General features: G+C 37.9%; 1 protein-coding gene across 1 annotated transcript in view; it reads left to right on the top strand.

Moving 5' to 3' along the window:
- top1a (DNA topoisomerase Ia) overlaps positions 1–20,055 on the top strand; it is a 34,676-nt gene that overhangs the window by 11,937 nt on the left and 2,684 nt on the right. Inside the window, 11 exon segments of the mRNA XM_061874855.1 lie at positions 7,475–7,566; positions 7,632–7,747; positions 7,807–7,928; positions 8,010–8,132; positions 8,388–8,575; positions 8,659–8,803; positions 17,165–17,308; positions 17,389–17,574; positions 19,403–19,471; positions 19,559–19,673; positions 19,749–19,876. Coding sequence (XP_061730839.1) covers positions 7,475–7,566; positions 7,632–7,747; positions 7,807–7,928; positions 8,010–8,132; positions 8,388–8,575; positions 8,659–8,803; positions 17,165–17,308; positions 17,389–17,574; positions 19,403–19,471; positions 19,559–19,673; positions 19,749–19,876 — 1,428 coding nt within the window.

Genomic DNA, 20,055 nt, shown 5'->3' with positions numbered 1-20,055 from the left:
AGCTACAATATGTACATTAATTGGTCATCATGACAGATTTTAGAATTAAAAACATTCTAAACATGACAAATATAAATTCTGAAAGTAGTTTAGCTGTATTTAATTCTGAAATGTAGTAAATTGTAGGGAAGTCCGTTTTTGGTTAGTCTGACAATGTAGTTTACTAGCTACAGTCGCATTACCCAGCAATTTTGAATTTAAAGCATGGGCATATTTATGTGGAGTAGCAAAAAATTGAATACCTGATGATAAAATATAATGTTATTACTATGAAACTCAATAATGTTTAGGAGTTTTTTGCTTTCTGCTAAGCCTTCTTCTTATAACACTTGGTTGTAAGTGTGGTTACGACCACACTTCTTTTCAGAAGCTACACATTCCCTGGCACTTAGCTCTTCCCTTAACATTGCAAGAGTATTGGGACATCACTTGCTTGACGTGCATGTGCAAATTCAAATGGGGATGAATGGGATTCAGCCTAAAGTATTGCGAAGTTGTTGTTCAGCTTGATCTTTTTCATGTGTGACAATCCCACTGTCAGCAGCAGCGCTATCCAGTTGAAGCAGTGATGCAACTTTGCAAGTAATGGAATCCTTATTGATGCTCTCCAAAAAGGGAAAAATTTGCTCCTCATAACATGAATCTTTGTCATGGCGCTCAGGTCCTGCATGCATGTGTGGAAAGTTTTGCTTTGAAATTTATTTGATGAATAATTGTGTTGATCGTATGTTTATCCTGATCCTGGTGCTCCAATTTTTAAAATTATTTAGCATGTCTGTGACATCTGTCGGGAATGCTGAACATCAACATTGAAAAGCTCGTTTGGTGCTCACGTTGTTAAAAGAAGTTCTAATTAAAAGGAATAGCTATGCCACCACATTCACCATGTCAGTCGAACTGGAGGAAAAAACGCTCACACGTCCTGCAATTGCTCTTCAACGGCATCACATCACACTGACAGAATTAGCATGAATAGCAGCAACAATCTCCGTGTTTTGTATATAAAATCACCAAAGAGTGCAACTGCAGCCTCAATTAATGCGTCGTTCACAATTTTGCCGTTATTGAAACAGGGCGTGAACGTGACCGTCATTCTGCTCAAGTGGTTTGACACGTGGGGATGCAGTTGGTTGGTATGTACAGACAAAGTAATAAGCAGTGGCAAAAAAAGCTGTAGGTTTTCATGGACGATTGGTTGGTCAAAACCCTAAATAAAAAAGGCTGTTGTCTAAATATTTCTGTTTTTCAATCCACATAAATCTATGGATGTGTTCATTTAGGAAATTAACTGTGAAAATAACCTTGTTGATTTTTTTTTTGTATTAAATAGGGGATGTAATTGTACATGCAGGTTTGTAATCAGTTATTTGACAGGCAACTGGGTTTAGTACAGAGGAATACAAAACTAAAGAGTACACATTGAGGGAGGAACAGTATTTCCTGTATTGCACAGGCATTGGATTTTTCCGTCTATAGTCGGAAATCTGTATTTTTTTGTCTCTGTAAAAATATTTTCAAATTTTTTTTTTTTTTTTTTTGGGTCCTAAAATGTGCGTTAAAATCTTGATCAGTCTCTTTGCCTTACCTGCCATCAACTACTGTTTTCCCGTAATGAGTACTCTTTTTGATAATCCATTCCGGTTTGCGGGTGCAGTGTTAAAAAGTACGGTTTTCCATTAAAAATGATTACCTTAAAAGTCAAAGCGACATTGCTTAACTACAATTTCCAGTAGCTTTGCTACTTTTTAAACAAGTAGCGATTTTTGTCGCTTAGCTTTTTTGTAGACCCATGTAGCGGTTAGTTAAGCTACATGCGACAAAAAAAGAGAGAGGGAGAAGAATAAGAGAGAAATGAACTAGTGTAACTCCACGAGCAGGGGACAAAATATATGGGAAAAACCCATGATTGGTTGGTTTACGTATAAGAAAATCCATGATTGGTTGGTTGGTTTACAATGATTACACAATTGGTTAAGAGTAGGGCAAAACATTACAGACAGGCCAATCAGAGGCAAGATAGGGCGTATCATCGAACCAAGAAGGGAAATCACATCAGACACGCACATCCCAAATGACGACGAGAGAGTCGGAGAAGAGAAGAGGGAATATTCAAGTGGGCAATTTATATATAAAGAATAACTAGTGGAAGATGGCAGAGGGATGTAGACGTCATGCAGGAAGCCCAAGGAAATGTTTACCTAGCATAATAACACATTGTCTTACGATAGCTTGCTACGGCATAAGCCATAAGATAGCTACGGCAAGAGGCAAACTAGCTTTTCTCTTTTGAGTTTATAATGCACAATGCAATAGGAAATTAATTTGTACTGACTTCAAAACATGAACAATCGTTACAGTATCTGGAAAGTATTCGCCCACATCTAATGTTTTGTTTTGTACACAGCTAGTTTAACAGTTTATGTACTGTAGTTGTAATAACAAGCATGACTTGCTGCATGTATTGTGATCAATATTATAGTAACTCAGTCAATTCACAATTGTCTGTTTGGTCCAGTTTGCGGGGACCGTTTTTTCAAGTTCACTTTGGGAATTTATGTTGGCATAGCTTGTCTCTCTGCTTTCATTTGCTCCAATGTTTCACCCTCTGTTCTTGCTCTCTTCTATAAACAGCAGTTCATCTACCATCTATTCGGGTTAAAAAAATAAGGTTGTCAATCCTCATTTGCCCAAAAATAGTTTTCTTCGTTGTCTCCAGGTCTTCCATGATTAGAACACTAGCGTTTGTTTCCGAAAGTAAGAACACACATTTGTTACCGGAAGTTGGAAACGCACTGTTATGGAAACGGAAATAAATGCGCTGAGGAAAGAAGTTCCGGTAATGCATGAAATTTACTGTAACTATTGTACATATTGTTATAAACGTGTCTGCTACTACATTTTTGTATACTTGCAGTATGCATATAATTAGCTGCATTTTGCAAGCGTTTTTAATAGTCTTTAGTACACCCCCTCCCCCCAAATAAACAAAAAGACATGTTCTTGTCTCATGATTGTGAACGATAGCAAAAAAAAAAAAAAAAGTGCCGTTACCCTTTTAAAGCTGATGTATGTCACAGTTAAGTCAATGCCAATAAGGCACTTGCGCTCCACCATTGTGACAAACCCTCTTCAGAGTTCAAACTTTCTGGACATGCACAAGCACAGAAAAAGGACAAACAGCGCAAGGGCACTGTTTGCAGTGATTTATTTACTCAGTGGCCTAGTGGTTAAAGTGTCCGCACTGAGATCGGTAGGTTGTGAGTTCAAATCCCGGCCTAGTCATACCAAAGACTATAAAAATGGGACCCATTGCCTCCCTGCTTGGCACTCAGCATCAAGGGTTGGAATTGGGGGTTAAATCACCATAAACGATTCCCGGGCGTGGCACTGCTGCTGTCCACTGCTCCCCTCGCTTCCCAGGGGGTGAACAAGGGGATGGGTCAAATGCAGAGGACAAATTTCACCACACTTAGTGTGTGTGTGACAATCATTGGTACTTTAACTTTATAGCGTCACTCAATTGTTTAAACTCCGCAGCAGCCTTTTGCATCATTATTTTTTTTAATCCTTTCATATGCAAGGATCTCTCCCGTGGGCGGGTGTTAAGACATGAAAAATAAAAGCCAACATTTAATTTGGTGTGTTTTACAAAGTTAAACAGGGCTACAATAGTAACAGACCATGACAGATTCTACAATATTTCCAAACACCTTTCTTTCACACATGAAGTGAACTTAATGTAAACATGTACTGTAAAAGATATGATGTGAACGAACTATCTGTAGAATACAAAGAGAAGGGGCAGGATTAAATATAAGCTTTGCTTCTTGAAAGGTATGTTGACATGTGCTAAACCACATGATGTCCCTTTTAGTGTAAACTTTTTACCAAGTTACATTTCTGAAACAAATATTTGCGACAAATATAGACATTTATCTATTAAGACTGTTCTCTTTAACCACTAATTGAAGGTATTGACGGTGTATATCGGTCATCATGTGAGCAAAAGCTTCAAGGTAAATATGACAGAATTAGCTAGGCTAGCTAATCTTAATCTGTTCTCCTAAAGCAGGCACCACACAGACATATACAGACATCATGCATACATTACAGGATCACTTGCAACAAGTCAACATAAGGTGATCAACTAAGCGTGCACATTACACAAACCAGTCCTGTTCCAAACAGGACTGGTTTGTCTAACCACTGTATGTAAAAAAAAAAAAATTGAAGGTTGGGTACTTGACAATTTCTATGAGTTAGACCAGTGGTTCTCAACCTTTTTTCAGTGATGTACCACCTCCGAACATTTTTGTAATTCAAATACCCCGTAGTCAGAGCAAAGCATTTTTGGTTGAAAAAAAGAGATAAAGAAGTAAAATACAGCACTATGTCATCAGTTTCTTATTTATTGAATTGTATAACAATGCAAAATATTGCTCATTTGTAGTGGTCTTACTTGAACTATTTGGAAAATATAAAAAATAACTTAAAAACTTGTTGAAAAATAAACAAGTGATTAAATTATAAATAAATATTTCTACACATAGCAATAGTCATCAACTTAAAGTGCCCTGTTTGGGCATTGTAATAGAGATCCATCTGGATTCATGAACTTAATTCTAAACATTTCTTCACAAAAAAATAAATCTTTAACATCAATATTTATGGAACATTTCCACAAAAAAGCTAGCTGTCAACACTGAATATTGCATTGTTGCATTTCTTTTCACAGTTTATGAATTTACATTCATATTTTGTTGAAGTATTATTCAATAAATATATGTATAAAGGATTTTTTAATTGTTGCTATTTTTAGAATATTTAAAAAAAAATCTCTCGTACCCCTTGGCATACCATCAAGTACCCCTAGGAGTATGCGTACCCCATTTGAGAACCACTGTGTTAGACAACTATTTGACTAATTGTAGTCTCACATCGCTGAATGTTACAATCACCCCTGGTGATTGTAACATGTATTAAAACCTGTAATGGCAGAAGGGCAAGCTCATTCAAAACATACATATGAAAAATATCTGGTAGGTATTCAAGTTTTAAAAATTATATTTATTCAGAATGTTTAAGTATTGATAGTGAAGAGGGACTATGTATTTTTAAAGAGACTTGACGGGTTTTAACGTCCTTTTTGTTGTATTAGACCAAGTCGTGTAGAATATATTGATATCATTTATATATATATATATATATATATATATATATATATATATATATATATATATATATATATATATATATATATATATATATATATATATATATATATAATATGTCATATATTATTTATTATTGTTTATTGTAAGCAAACTGTGGTGCTGAATTTCCCCCAGGGATCAATAAAGTACTTTCTATTCTATCTACTCTGTTCTAATAGGTTAAATGAGAAACTTATCGTGTTCATATACACTTTTGCAGATTCCAAAGTTATAAAAGTTGTTATATGTATAGAATTTGATTTAAGTACCAGTAAAGTGGAAAAACAAGTTGTTTCTGTATTGAAGCTATTATTATATATATCTGATGTATAACACGCTAAAACTTACAAAGTTTGCGAGAAAATTGATCTACCTCGTGGAGATTCCCGAGCCATTTTGAGAGATGAGCTAGCCAGTCAAGTCATCATGTGACATAGAGGTAGGAACCACAGATCCCTTCCTTACCAAGAACAATGCAAATCATATAGAATCGAATAAAATAGACTTTATTGACATCATACACCTTGTGGAAGCCAAAAATAACTATATTGGAGAAATGATTGTCCACAAACTTATATTTGTGATCCTCAATATTAGCAGTGAGAGCTACAACGTTTAGAAGCTCTGCTAAACAGATCCAGCTTCAGTGAAACTCTAAGCATCATGTAACAGTATTGCTAAGAACTAAACAATAAATACAAACATAATAAAACAGCATACTGTACAATGTCTGCTTTCACTGCGAGGACTGATATAGGATGTCCATATCTTCTCGTTGAGATGAAGAATTAATTTTAATCCACACAGTGGGTTAAGAAAGTTGCTGAAACTGTCTTCTGTTATAGTGTGTATGTCTCCATCTCCAGTATAATTTGAATATGTGATTCATTACATTGCATTGTATGCATCGAACTGAATGTCACAGATGAATAACTTTTAGATCCATGGTATAATCCTCCTATTATCAGATGAAAGGCATCATTTATAATCTAGAATAATTTTGACAAGACGGGATGCAATGCAGCAGTAGCAGGAACGGCAGCAGACAGGACATGCCAGCTCAATGCTGCATAAACTTCTTCTCTCGTTTAGTCCAGTGCAGGATAAACTAGTTAGCTCTCTGTTATCAATGCTAAAACTACTTTGTCAACGTTAACACTTATAATAAGATTACTAATATTTGGTTTATGTTCAGGCCACTAGATGTAAACAGAGTATTGTTTGTGGGTTTTGGATGTTTTTTTAGAGAGAGTTGTGGGTAAATAGAAGGCCCCCATTGACTCCTGGATTGTTAGCAAAGTTTTTAGATAGTTATTTATTTACGACTTGGAAAGCCTAAAAAAAGAAAAACATATGTCTTCATGTTTTATATAAGGATTGTGAATGACAGACCGCACATCTTTATACATGTCTTTCTAATTTTTGCGTATTTACACTATGATTGAATTGATACTATGTTCAGAGTGCAGAAGTGTTCATCCAGTGACGTCAATCTCCGGAAATAGCCGAAGGTATTCGGAGCAGAATATTCAAAATGGCTGACTGAATTTGTGGCATTTTATGATGCTTAGACAGTATTTACACATTGTGGATTGTAAATACAAGTGGATATGGTTTAATGGATACAGTGAAACAATTCATTACATCAAATCAACTTGTTTTTTCACTCTACTGGTACTTTAATTTAAACTTGATAATTTTTAAGAAACTGTTGCTTAAATGTTAGGTTTGAGTCAAAGATCCCACCCAAATACTAAAAATGCTCCACCCCATCCAAACATTTATTTTTGACTAAGCTAAATAGTTGTGGGCTGCCTGCTGTGGGGAAAAACTAAATTTTTTGTATTAAGATGTAGACCGAAATATTGGTGCTCATGAGACTCTTGCACCATGGCGGCAGAAAATAGTGCATCAACTTCTCTCTAATGGTGACATAAACTAGCCAGTGGTGTTTACATTTTAGCGGGGTGCGAACAGCCCCTTTAGGGCAATAATAAATTCTCCTTTACAAAAATAAAATAAAGTGTTCAATTCGAATTGGGTTTATTGCTTTTTATGCAAAGCCTAGTTATTACATTCTACATGTGTAGTTAAAATGTCCAGGTTCACTTTTTCTAATGTTTGCAAAGTAGGCTATGGTTGTTTGTGTTAAGGGCAATGAAACTACACTTTACGAAGACTGTTGCCAACTATATAGAAATTATTTCTGTATGAAAATTAACTGTATTTTTTTTTGTCAATGTCATCTAATTTCTTTTTAGAATGTTAAGTCTAAGAAGACAAAAGATAAAAAAGGAGAAACAGCGGATGGAAAAAAGAAAGCAAAAAAGGAACCAGAGGAGAAGTGGAAATGGTGAGTTGTAATTTATTGTAGAGCTTGTATGTTCGTTCAAGCTTTATATTTTAGACGTATTCCAGGTGGGAAGAGGAGCGGTACACAGACGGCGTCAAATGGAAATTCCTGGAGCACAAAGGGCCGGTGTTCGCGCCACCTTATGAACCCCTCCCTAACAAAGTCACCTTCTCCTATGATGGTAAGAAAGTGAATTTTCATCACTGCGGATATCACTGGCTAATACATTTGATCTTGAAGGTAAGCCCATGAAGCTCAGTCCAGAGGCAGAAGAGGTTGCCACGTTCTTTGCCAAAATGCTCGACCATGAGTACACTACAAAGGACATTTTTCGCAAGAACTTTTTAAAAGATTGGCGGAAAGTAGGTGGCAAAAAATATCTGGCTATATTTTCTTAATGAGTTCCTATCTTTTAAATTACTTGACTACGTTCTCAATTTCAGGAAATGACCGCAGAGGAAAAGGCTAAGATCACAGACTTAAAGAAGTGTGACTTCTCTGAGATGTCTGACTACTTTAAGGCTCAGTCTGAAGCGAGGAAAGCAATGTCCAAGGAGCAGAAACTGGTACACTTCTATGACAAACTTCTATCAGTGTAGTTCAGCTTCTATGACAATGATGTCATGTTGTGATAGAAATCCAAATAGCATCCATGTTTTGAACCCATCCAACATGTTGCTACTGCTTGAAAATCCAAATCACCCATACCTAGCAACCCTGATCTGTCCACCATGTGTCTTTATCCTAATGTTTCCTTCTTTTTTTGAGATGTTCTCTTTCCACATTGTCTGCATTTTCCTCACGCCTTTGTTTCCTCACAGAAAAATAAAGAGGAGAACGAGCGCATGTTACAGGAGTATGGTTTCTGCATCATGGATAACCATAGGGAACGCATTGCAAATTTCCGCATTGAGCCCCCTGGTCTATTCCGTGGTCGAGGGGACCATCCGAAAATGGGAATGCTCAAACGGCGGATCAGACCTAAAGATATTATCATCAACTGCAGCAAGTAAGTACTTTTCCCTCGAGGCTTCTTCCTAAAGGCTTTATTTTTGTTTGCGGCACAAACCTATTGGATTACTACTCACACAGGGACTCCAAACACCCTCAGCCTCCACCTGGCACTAAATGGAAAGAGGTTCGTCACGATAACAAGGTGACTTGGCTGGTCTCATGGACTGAGAACATCCAAGGCTCCATAAAGTACATCATGTTGAACCCCAGCTCGAGGATCAAGGTATGATTGCACATAAGTAGGGATCCGGGATATATAGTGCAGCCTCCTGCAATAGCGATATATATATATAGGGTATCCGCAGGGTTTTAAAAAGTTTTTAAGTCTTAAATTCAACAATCTGAACTTAAAACCTTTTTAAATGTTTAAAATGCTCCTAAAATCTCATAAAAGGTCATCAGTACGATTTTTGGTGTAAGATCTTAAAAATCTATTAATGTTACTTTTATTTAAAACCTGCATAAACTTGAATCTTGGATTTTAAGTGTTTTGAATATTGAGGACGCTATAACATGACTACAAAACGGAACTAAAATAGAATAGCTGTGCTGCCCGGTCAGAATTTATCGCGTTCCACCAGCTAGTGTGCTGTGCGCGCAGCAGTGTGTTACAGTTTTGCAAAGCAGTGGAGAAAACTTTACAAAAGCCCACAGCAAGTCATAATTACAACTTCAACAATTTGTGGCTCCAGAATGACCAATTTAATGCATTTAATGTGGCTGAAGTGTTTTTACAGATGTCACAATTTTGTGTTAGGACCCTGATATGTAGCCATCGAGGAGCAAAGCGTTAAAGTGAATGCTTGAGGGAAGTAAAAGTAAAAAAAATTGCGATACGTCCACGTCAGAAAATGCTGAAACGCTACTAACGCTTTCACAACTATACTGGCACTCATCATCAAGGGTTGGAATTGGTGGTTAAATCACCAAAGACGATTCCCGGCCGCGGCCACTGCTGCTGCCCACTGCTCTCCTCACCTCTCAGTGGGTGAACAAGGGTGATGGGTCAAATGCAGAGAATCATTTTGCCACACCAAGTGTGTGTGTGTGACAATCATTACTTTAACTTCATATGATCAACTTAACCCACAGGAATGTTTTGTGGGTAAAGTGGCACCAATTGCTGAAGTTGATAAATATGAGATATTTACTAGTGAAATCATACTTTTACATAGAGTAAACACAAGTTAATTTCTGAGTGGTAGTAGTAGTTTACTCGAAGTAGTAAAACTAAAAAAAAACATAAATATCATTTCGATTATTTATTCCATTAATTTCAGGTCAGTTTCTCACCTTATATTTTCTCCAAGTTAATACAGCAACTGACATTGATTGCAATAAAGGTTGTCTGTTTAGTTTTCTGGTTGGGTGAGGAAAGCAAGAAGAGCACTTTTGTCTTTTTGTTTTTTTTAACTTGGTGCAAATACAGTAGAAGTACTCCTAGATGTTTTTATTTTATAGGTTTGCTTAATTCTGACATCTGCAAAAACACTGCAAAAATATTTAGCTGTAGTAGAGATGCTAACCGTCACTTTCACATACATTGTTGTGCTTTCCTCTACCATTGCTGACGTTCTGGTTGGTGGTGTTACATGGAAACACTTGCAATGGCGCACACTGCACCTTTTGCCAGAAATCGGTTTTATGACATATCTGAAAAATGGTTGCTATGTTCGCTAATACGTTTGCAATTAGTTTTAAGTAGAGAGGCTTCCGATGTATTAAGTTAGTTAAACCATTTTTTTCCAATGTGAAAGAGCAGTGGATCCGTTTATATACTTAGACTTTATTCTGGCCCTCTGATTTTCCTTTCTTTGTACTATTCGTACTGATGTGAAATAGCCTTAAATTATATTCATCATGGTCTTTAAAAGTCTTAAATTTGGCCTGTTGAAACCTGCAGTGACCCTGATAAATCACAAAATTGTACATAGGTCTGGAATAACAGATTGCAACTTATACTTTAATTTTCTCCTGGTCAATATTTTCCATAGGTCATAAAAAATATAACTATTAGGATTGTAACAATATTATTAATAACGCTGTATTTCGGTTTCAAAGTCTTCACAATAATACCGTGCCGTGTAACGGTATCATACGAAAGCTCAGTGTAGTTTTTTTCCCCCTGGCTTTTCAGTACTGGCCAGGTCTGTAAATTTTCTATCTCCCAGAACCCTATGGGCAAGGTGGGGGCGTGGAACGCCGTCAGCAGGAAGTGAAGTGCGTTCGTACACGTAGATAGAAGGAATTGTTTATTTGACATTAAATCTGTTCATAACTGGTTGCGTTATGTTGCGCACAAACAAACCTCTTTGGCGAAGTTAAGAGTCTGCGTCCTGCAAAGCAAAGGATGCCACTTTCGTTTCGAGCATTTCCAAGGCCACACATAGCCTCCTGGGGCCGTATTTATCAAACGTCTTAGAGTGCCATTTTATACACTTAAGTCCTGAGAATTTGTGAAATTTAGTTCTACTCTCAAACTTAAGAATAAAAGCTATTTATCAACTTTCTTAAGTCTAAGAATCACTCCTACTCTCAGGATATTTAAAAGACCTTCAGAGGTGTCCTAAGTGGTTAGGAGTTGCCAGCGGGGGATGGCACTGAGGCGAGAGAGACGTGCGCGAACGTTCAGGGAGCGGAAGGATGTCCTGGCTTTGTTTGATGACGAGCAGCTGAAGTTGCCTAATTAATGAATTGGAAAGAAGAGGAAACATTTATTTTTGATTCATTGCCAATATTGTTTGTTTTGTATTATTTTGTAGTTTATTGTCAAAATATACACTCCCATTGTCCACTTAAATATTTCTAAGATATTTCTTTATTCTTAGACAGGGGATTCCTTTCCATGATTGGTCATTTTTATGGACACAGAAATGACGTCACCTAAAATTCCGTTTACGGCACATAGTAATGTCGTAATTCAGCTCTGAGTGTGACACTTAAGATTCAGTCCTACACTTTACTGAAAGTGTGAGTAAGACGCTTGATAACTAACTTTTAAGTGTAGCTTTCAGCGAAGAATTTCTTTACTCATAAGTCAACTCTTAGCAGACTTCTTAGGAGTAATTCTAAGAATCTTGATAAATACGGCCCCAGGTCACATTGCAGAAATCACCATCAATCAATTAATCAATCAATGTTTATTTATATAGCCCTAAATCACTAATGTCTCAAAGGGCTGCACAAAGTTAGCGGACATCTATTGTTTAATTTCATTAAGACACGCCTCCAGCTGACTACAATCCGGTGTGTATTTTTGGTTGAAAAAACAGATAAAGAAGTAAAATACAGCACACTATGTCATCAGTTTCTGATTTATTAAATTGTATAACAGTGCAAAATATTGCTCATTTGTAGTGGTCTTTCTTGAACTATTTGGAAAAACAGATATAAAAATAACAAAAAAACTTGTTGAAAAATAAACAAGTGATTCAATTATAAATAAAGATTTCTACACCTAGAAGTAATCATCAACTTAAAATGCCCTCTTTGTAGATTGTAATAGAGATCCATCTGGATTCATGAACTTAATTCTAAGCATTTCTTCACAAAAAAATAAATCTTTAACATCAATATTTATGGAACATGTCCACAAAACGTCTAGCTGTCAACACTGACTGTTGGATTGTTGTATTATTTTTCCACAGTTTATGAACTTACATTCATATTTCATTGAAGTATTATTCAATAAACATGTGTATAAAGGATTTATGAATCGCTGCTGTTTTTTTAGAAAGTTTATAATAAATCTCAATTGTCCCTTTGCATACCTTCAAGTACCTCCAGGGGTCCGCGCAACCCTTAAAGAAGACTACTGCTCCACTGCATGTCATCGCGCACGCTTTTACATCACACAACCAATGTGCTGGCTCTGTAACATATTGTGTGAGACTTGTGCAGAATGTCAGTGGCTGCAAGACATACTTGATCAACAGCCATACAGTTCACACTGAGGGTGCCGTATAAACAACTTTAAAAATGTTACAAATATGTGCCACACCGTAAACCCACTCCAAACAAGAATGACAAACCCTTTTTGGGAGAATTTCCACACCCTAACACAACTTAAACACAAGAGAAAAAATACCCAGAACACCTCACAGGGCTACAATATACAACACCTCAACCGACGCAAGTAGGGAGGGTGGGGGGTTGGTGGTAGCAGGGTTGTGTATATTGTAGCCCGGAAGCATTAGGTCCGCATGGGATTCTGGGTAATTGTTCTGGTGTGTTTATGTTGTATTACGGTGCGGATGTTCTCCCGAAATGTGTTTGTCATTCTTGTTTGGTGTGGGTTCACGGTCTGGCACATATTTGTAACAGTGTTAAAAGTTTTTTACGGCCACCCTTTGTGTGACGTGTGTAGTTGTTGATCAAATATATCTTGCAATAACACACGTGCGTATCTCATGGCCAGATGCAACTCACAACTGCTTCCACGCTGTCAGTTCAGGATGTAGGGGGCGCCAAAGGCAGTGCCATTATGGCCCCCTCTGATTATTGTTAATCTGGTATAAACTAACAGGGGCTTCGAGGGAAATGGTGCCCTGAAATTCAGGGGTCTCCTGGGAAAATTGGGGACCTTAGCAAATATGACGCTGTCAAGCGGCGTTCATATTAAACTCGCGGGCCGCACCAACAATAAATTGTCACATTAAAGCGCGGGCCGCATGTTTGGATGTTCTCCCGAAATGTGTTTGTCATTCTTGTTTGGTGTGGGTTCACGGTCTGGCACATATTTGTAACAGTGTTAAAAGTTTTTTTACGGCCACCCTTAGTGTGACGTGTGTAGCTGTTGATCAAATATATCTTGCAATAACACACGTGCGTATCTCATGGCCAGATGCAACTCACAACTGCTTCCACGCTGTCAGTTCAGGATGTAGGGGGCGCCAAAGGCAGTGCCATTATGGCCCCCTCTGATTATTGTTAATCTGGTATAAACTAATAGGGGCTTCGAGGGAAATGGTGCCCTGAAATTCAGGGGTCTCCTGGGAAAATTGGGGACCTTAGCAAATATGACGCTGTCAAGCGGCGTTCATATTAAACTCGCGGGCCGCTCCAACAATAAATTGTCACATTAAAGCGCGGGCCGCATGTTTGAGACCCCTGCTGTAGAGTGATTTGCCCTCAAACCGGATTAAAAGGTTTCACATAGATTGTTAGACGCTAAGTGTTCATTTAGCTGCTCTGCAACTATTTTCGAGGATTTTCGAAATAAAGGGAAGGTGGGACACCGGTCGGTAGTTTACCATGAGGTCAGGATCGAGGTTAGGTCTTTTAAGGAGAGGATGAATAACCGCTTTTTTGAATGCTAGGGTAACAGCGCCAGAAGAAAGTGATAAGTTTATAATATTTAGCACTGATGGACCTAATAATACAAAGAGCTCCTTGATAAGTTTCCTAGGAAGTGGGTCAAGTAAACATGTTGTTTGTTTTATTCCATTTACACGTTGTAAATGGAATTTCTCTCCTTTCGTCAAAAGGAGAGAAACTATTTTGTGAAATCGCCCCAAAAAAAATGTTCAACACAGGAAATTCTTTTAGACAAAAAAGCTACTTGATACATCCTTAATATATCCATCAATTTTTTTTATTGCTAGTCTCTCTCAAAGTCACAGGTGGGCTGGAGCCTATCCAGCTGCCCTCGGGTAGATGGCAGGATACGCCCTGGACAAGTCGCTACCTCATAAACCATCAAACAGAAAATACAGTTGAAGCCATTGTGCTTCAACGTTAAATTGTTAGTTTTCTTTTCTGAGAAACATTTTCCAAACGGATATAAAAAATGACCACTGTAAAAGACACTGCTTCCCATAATGTAAAAGTTGAAAGACACCAAACTACATGGCATTTTCACATTTTTTTCGCCCATATGCCGTCATATCATCGTACCGTGGCCTTCAAGGGGAACTGCATTTTTTTTAGAATTGTTTTCCTATTGTTCACAGTCCTTATGAGAGACAAGACAAAAGTGTTTTTTTTTTATTTTACTTTTTGTATTGTAACTTTTAAAAATAGTTCATTTACGTTTCATAACCAGTATAACAATCAAGCTGTATCAACATTGTTATTATAATAGCGACCACTGATGAACTCTTTTTCTAGCGTATTAAGAAATCAGCATTCTTCGGCAATAGTTGTGAAACTACGGCAAAAAATAAGATAGTTTCTATTTCAGCACGAATTGCGTTTTAAGTTTGTCACGCACAACACTGTGATAGGACACTTATCTGTACTGACTGAAAAATATGAACCATCATTAGAGTATCTGTAAAGTATTTGCCCACACTTTGTTTTGTTTGTGCACAGCATGATGTGCTGCGTGTGTCATGATCAATATTTTTAAAGTGTGACTCAGTCGATGGACAGTGGTGCATTTGGTCCGGGGGACATTTCTTTTTCAGTTTAATTGGGTAAGCACTCCATTAATGTCGAAATAGCTTTGCTTCCAGTTCCACATTTACAGCTTAGAGTCAAGCCGACCTCGGTCTCTCGGCTTCTGTCTGCTCAAACGTCTCACCCTTCCTTCGTGCTGGCTTCTAGAAGCAGCAGTTCATCCTCCGTATATTTAGCTTCAAAAAGATAGGATGTAGAGTCAAACCGACCTCGGTCTCTCGGCTTCTGTCTGCTCAAACGTCTCACCCTTCCTTTGTGCTGGCTTCTAGAAGCAGCAGTTCATCCTCCGTATATTTAGCTTCAAAAAGATAGGATGTGAATCCTTATTTGACAAGTTTGTTGTTGTCTAGTTTGAAGTCTACAAAATTACAAAACCCACTCTGGTTTGTTTCCGCAAGTATAACACACACAGTTGTTGCCAGAAGTCCGAAGTGAGCTGCTATGAAAACAGAATAAATCTTTCCCCAATGATTAAAATGACCAAAATACGATAAATATTGTACATATTGTTATGAACGTGTTTGTTGCTATATTATTTAGAGTCATGGTCAAAGGTTTACATACACTTGTGAAGAACATAATGTCATGGCTGTCTTTAAGTTTCCAATAATTTCTACAACTCTTTTTTTTTTTTTTTTTTTAATGATTTAGTGATCGCAGCACATACTTGTTTGTCACAAAAAACATTCATGAAGTCTGGTTCTTTTATGAATTTATTATTGATCCGCCCACTTTTTGTTTACATTCAAGAGCTCTAACTTGCTGTTAACATAATATTCTGTGTATAGCATAGCTTGTTTAGCGATGCTTTATTCTTCAGTGATAATAGTACTTGTAAGAAATGTAGTTAATTTTCTGCCATGGAGCCAAGATTATGGACTATGAAGGAACTTTGCATTCTGCAAGGACCTTTTCCGCTAGCTAGCAAGAATGTGTTGAGGATGCGTTCGTTTGCTTGTCACTGTCAAAGTTGTGGGATTTATTTATTTATTTGAATCAGGGCAATGCATATTCATCAATACAACTGGAAGGTGTCATTAACATACATTATCACGATATAACTATTGTATTAAAAGCTACATCCTTGGTTTTAAATTTTTATCATTTATATCTCATATCCTCTTTGATTGCGCAAACCCACCTCCAAATACAGTGGGGCAAAAAAGTATTTAGTCAGCCACCGATTGTGCAAGTTCTCCCACTTGAAATGATAACAGAGGTCTGTAATTTGCATCATAGGTACACTTCAACTGTGAGAGACAGAATGTGGAAAAAAAATCCAGGAATTCCCATTGTAGGAATTTTAAAGAATTTATTTGTAAATTATGGTGGAAAATAAGTATTTGGTCATCCATTCAAAGCTCTCACTGATGGAAGGAGCTTTTGGCTCAAAATCTCACGATACATGGCCCCATTCATTCTTTCCTTAACACGGATCAATCCTCCTGTCCCCTTAGCAGAAAAAACAGCCCCAAAGAATGATGTTTCCACCCCCATGCTTCACAGTAGGTGTGGTGTTTTTGGGATGCAGCGCAGTATTCTTCTTCCTCCAAACACGACCAGTTGAGTTTATACCAAAATGGATACATGAATGATACAGCAGAGGATTGGGAGAATGTCATGTGGTCAGATGAAACCAAAATACAACTTTTTGGTATAAACTCAACTCGTCGTGTTTGGAGGAAGAAGAATACTGAGTTGCATCCCAAGAACACCACACCTGCTGTGAAGCATGGGGGTGGAAACATCATGCTCTGGGGCTGTTTTTCTGCTAAGGGGACAGGACGATTGATCCGTGTTAAGGAAAGAATGAATGGGGCCATGTATCGTGAGATTTTGAGCCAAAAACCTCCTTCCATCAGTGAGAGCTTTGAATGGTTGACCAAATACTTTTAAAAATGTTCCACCATAATTTACAAATAAATTATTTTAAAATTCCTACAATGTGAATTCCTGGATTTTTTTTTCATATTCTGTCTCTCACAGTTGAAGTGTACCTATGATGAAAATTACAGACCTCTGTCATCATTTTAAGTGAGAGAACTTGCACAACCGGTGGCTGACTAAATACTTTTTCGCCCCACTGTATGTTTAAGTTAATGAGAAATAATTTCCAGTTCTATAGGTTGACCCAGTTATTCCTTCTTTTTTTCCAACTGTTCATTTGTGCTTGCTTTGGCTTCAGGGAGAAAAAGACTGGCAGAAATATGAAACAGCCCGTAGACTAAAGAAATGTGTGGATCGCATCCGTAACCAGTATCGTGAGGACTGGAAGTCCAAGGAGATGAGGATTCGACAGAGGGCCGTGGCGCTCTACTTCATTGATAAGGTGAGCTACATTTGTGCACGGTGCACAGGTGTAATGTGAAACCACGTGTTGTCGCTAAACCTGTTTGTGTTCCTGAGCAGCTGGCTCTGAGAGCAGGTAATGAGAAGGAGGAAGGCGAGACCGCGGATACCGTGGGCTGCTGCTCACTGAGAGTTGAGCACCTCAAACTTTATCCAGAGAATGATGGTCAAGAGTTTGTGGTGGAGTTTGATTTCCTTGGTAAAGATTCCATCCGCTACTACAACAAAGTCCCTGTGGAGAAAAGGGTAAGCAGTGCTCAGCAGGTTTACTGTTTTGGAAGACAAGCATTTGGATAGAGTCTCTCTAATACATTTGCAGCAAAGTCAAGCCATAAAACGACTGCAATGTAGAGATGGTCTATATATTGGCTGTCTTACCCATACGTACGCATGTCATTTCTGATACTGATATCTAGGGTACTTTTTTAAAGAAACCATTGGATACAAATGATGTAGTGAAATATATATAACATAATTCAAAACAAGTTTTTCTTCTTTGATCAAAACCCAGTAGTTTGAAATGATACTACATACACTGCATCTTACTCTTGGCCAATTTCAATTGAATCATTTTTTTTTAGACTACATATACATTTTTACTTTCTATGGCATATTTTTCAAAGAACTAAATTAAGAGCTTCCATTGGTAAGCAATACTTGTGTCTTGAATAAACAACAGAAATGTTGCATTGCACATTGCATGCAAATAATCTCCAAGATTGAAATTAATATTGTGAGAATGTGAGGAACCAGCCAAGATATATATATGTATATGTGTGTGCGTGCGAGAGAGATGGAAAAACAAACAACACTGTTGTGTAAACCAGATATTAGATACTAAGTAAATAACTAAACAAAAAAACTGTTAAGTATGATACATTGAGTGATAAAACATTGCATGATTTAACAAATTTAAAAAAGGTATTAATTTGAGTATTGGTGTCTGATGTTGGCATTAACACACACTGTATATGCAATTTTGTACTCACATGCCCTAATGTGTTTGAAATTGAATAATCATTCATTATGCAAGTCAAACATATGTTTGTTTGCTGCTCTTAAATATACCAGCTTTCTGGTGATGTGCATCATCAATGCAGTGATTTGGGGAAATGCCAGCTCCATTTGACAGTGCAAGCATTTCACTGATATGCCTCTTTTTTAAATGATAGCGAAAAATCATCTTCTTTGGGCTCTTAGCTCTCCTTCCACCATGTTGTTCTCCAAATAACCCACAGCGCTTGCTGCATCACCAAATAAGTGCACCGCTTTCATGTCTGCTCTATTGAAATGGCTTTTTACTCATTAAAGGAAAGATAGAAGCAACAAAATACAAATTTAGGCTTTTTCCTAATCGATTAAATCAAATGGTGGCAGCCCTACTGATATCAACAGCAACATGGATTGTGTGCAATCGCTCCCATAATATTATGGATAATAAACAATTGGAAGGATGGTACTGCCTTGCAAGGCAGCTCCCTCCATCAGTGTGTGAATGGGTAAATGTGGAAGTAGTGTCAAAGCGCTTTGAGTACCTTGAAGGTAGAAAAGCGCGATGACCAAGAAGAACCCGGAGTTGGAATTTAATTACAACACTTTACGTATGTACATATTTATATAATATTTACATATTTATATAATATGTAGGGCTTCACGGTGGCAGAGGGGTTAGTGCGTCTGCCTCACAATACGAAGGTCCTGCAGTCCTGGGTTCAAATCCAGGCTCGGGATCTTTCTGTGTGGAGTTTGCATGTTCTCCCCGTGAATGTGTGGGTTCCTTCCGGGTACTCCGGCTTCCTCCCACCTCCAAAGACATGCACCTGGGGATAAGTTGATTGGCAACACTAAATTGGCCCTAGTGTGTGAATGTGAGTGTGAATGTTGTCTGTCTATTTGTGTTGGCCCTGCGATGAGGTGGCGACTTGTCCAGGGTGTACCCTGCCTTCCGCCAGATTGTAGCTGAGATAGGCGCCAGCGCCCCCCGCGACCCCGAAAGGGAATAAGCGGTAGAAAATGGATGGATGGATGGATGGGTACTGTTTAAATCCGTAAAAACTTTTTTTTCTCCTCTTAGGTATTTAAAAATCTTCAGTTGTTCATGGAGAACAAGGAGCCAGATGACGACTTGTTTGACCGCCTAAATGTAAGTCGGAAAAAGTATTTTACATTTTTGCACACGGTGTTCACTTTTACCCCCCATGTCTGATTCCTTTTAATCGTCTTTCTTCAGACTTCAATTCTCAACAAGCACCTCCAGGAGCTGATGGACGGTCTTACTGCCAAAGTTTTCCGTACATACAACGCCTCGATTACCCTACAACAGCAGCTAAAAGAGCTCACTACCGGTAGGCTGCAGAGGTTTTAAACCCATCAATTACTGCAACGGTTTGAGTTACACTTGTCATGCTGTCGCTTTCTAGCGGATGAGAACGTTCCTGCCAAGATCCTGTCCTACAACAGGGCCAACAGAGCTGTGGCCATCCTGTGTAACCATCAGAGGGCACCACCTAAGACATTTGAGAAGTCAATGCAGACCCTGCAAACCAAGGTGAGCTTGCGATTGTTTTTTCAAAGGCCTACTGAAATGAGATTTTCTTATTTAAACGGGGATAGCGGGGCCATTCTATGTGTCATACTTGATCATTTCGCGAAATTACCATATTCTTGCTGAAAGGATTTAGTAGAGAACATCGACGATAAAGTTTCCAACTTTTGATCGCTAATAAA

Source organism: Nerophis ophidion, linkage group LG16, assembly GCF_033978795.1.
Source record: "Nerophis ophidion isolate RoL-2023_Sa linkage group LG16, RoL_Noph_v1.0, whole genome shotgun sequence".
In the NCBI taxonomy this organism is placed as follows: domain Eukaryota; kingdom Metazoa; phylum Chordata; class Actinopteri; order Syngnathiformes; family Syngnathidae; genus Nerophis; species Nerophis ophidion.
This window is presented reverse-complemented; position numbering and strand designations above follow the sequence as displayed.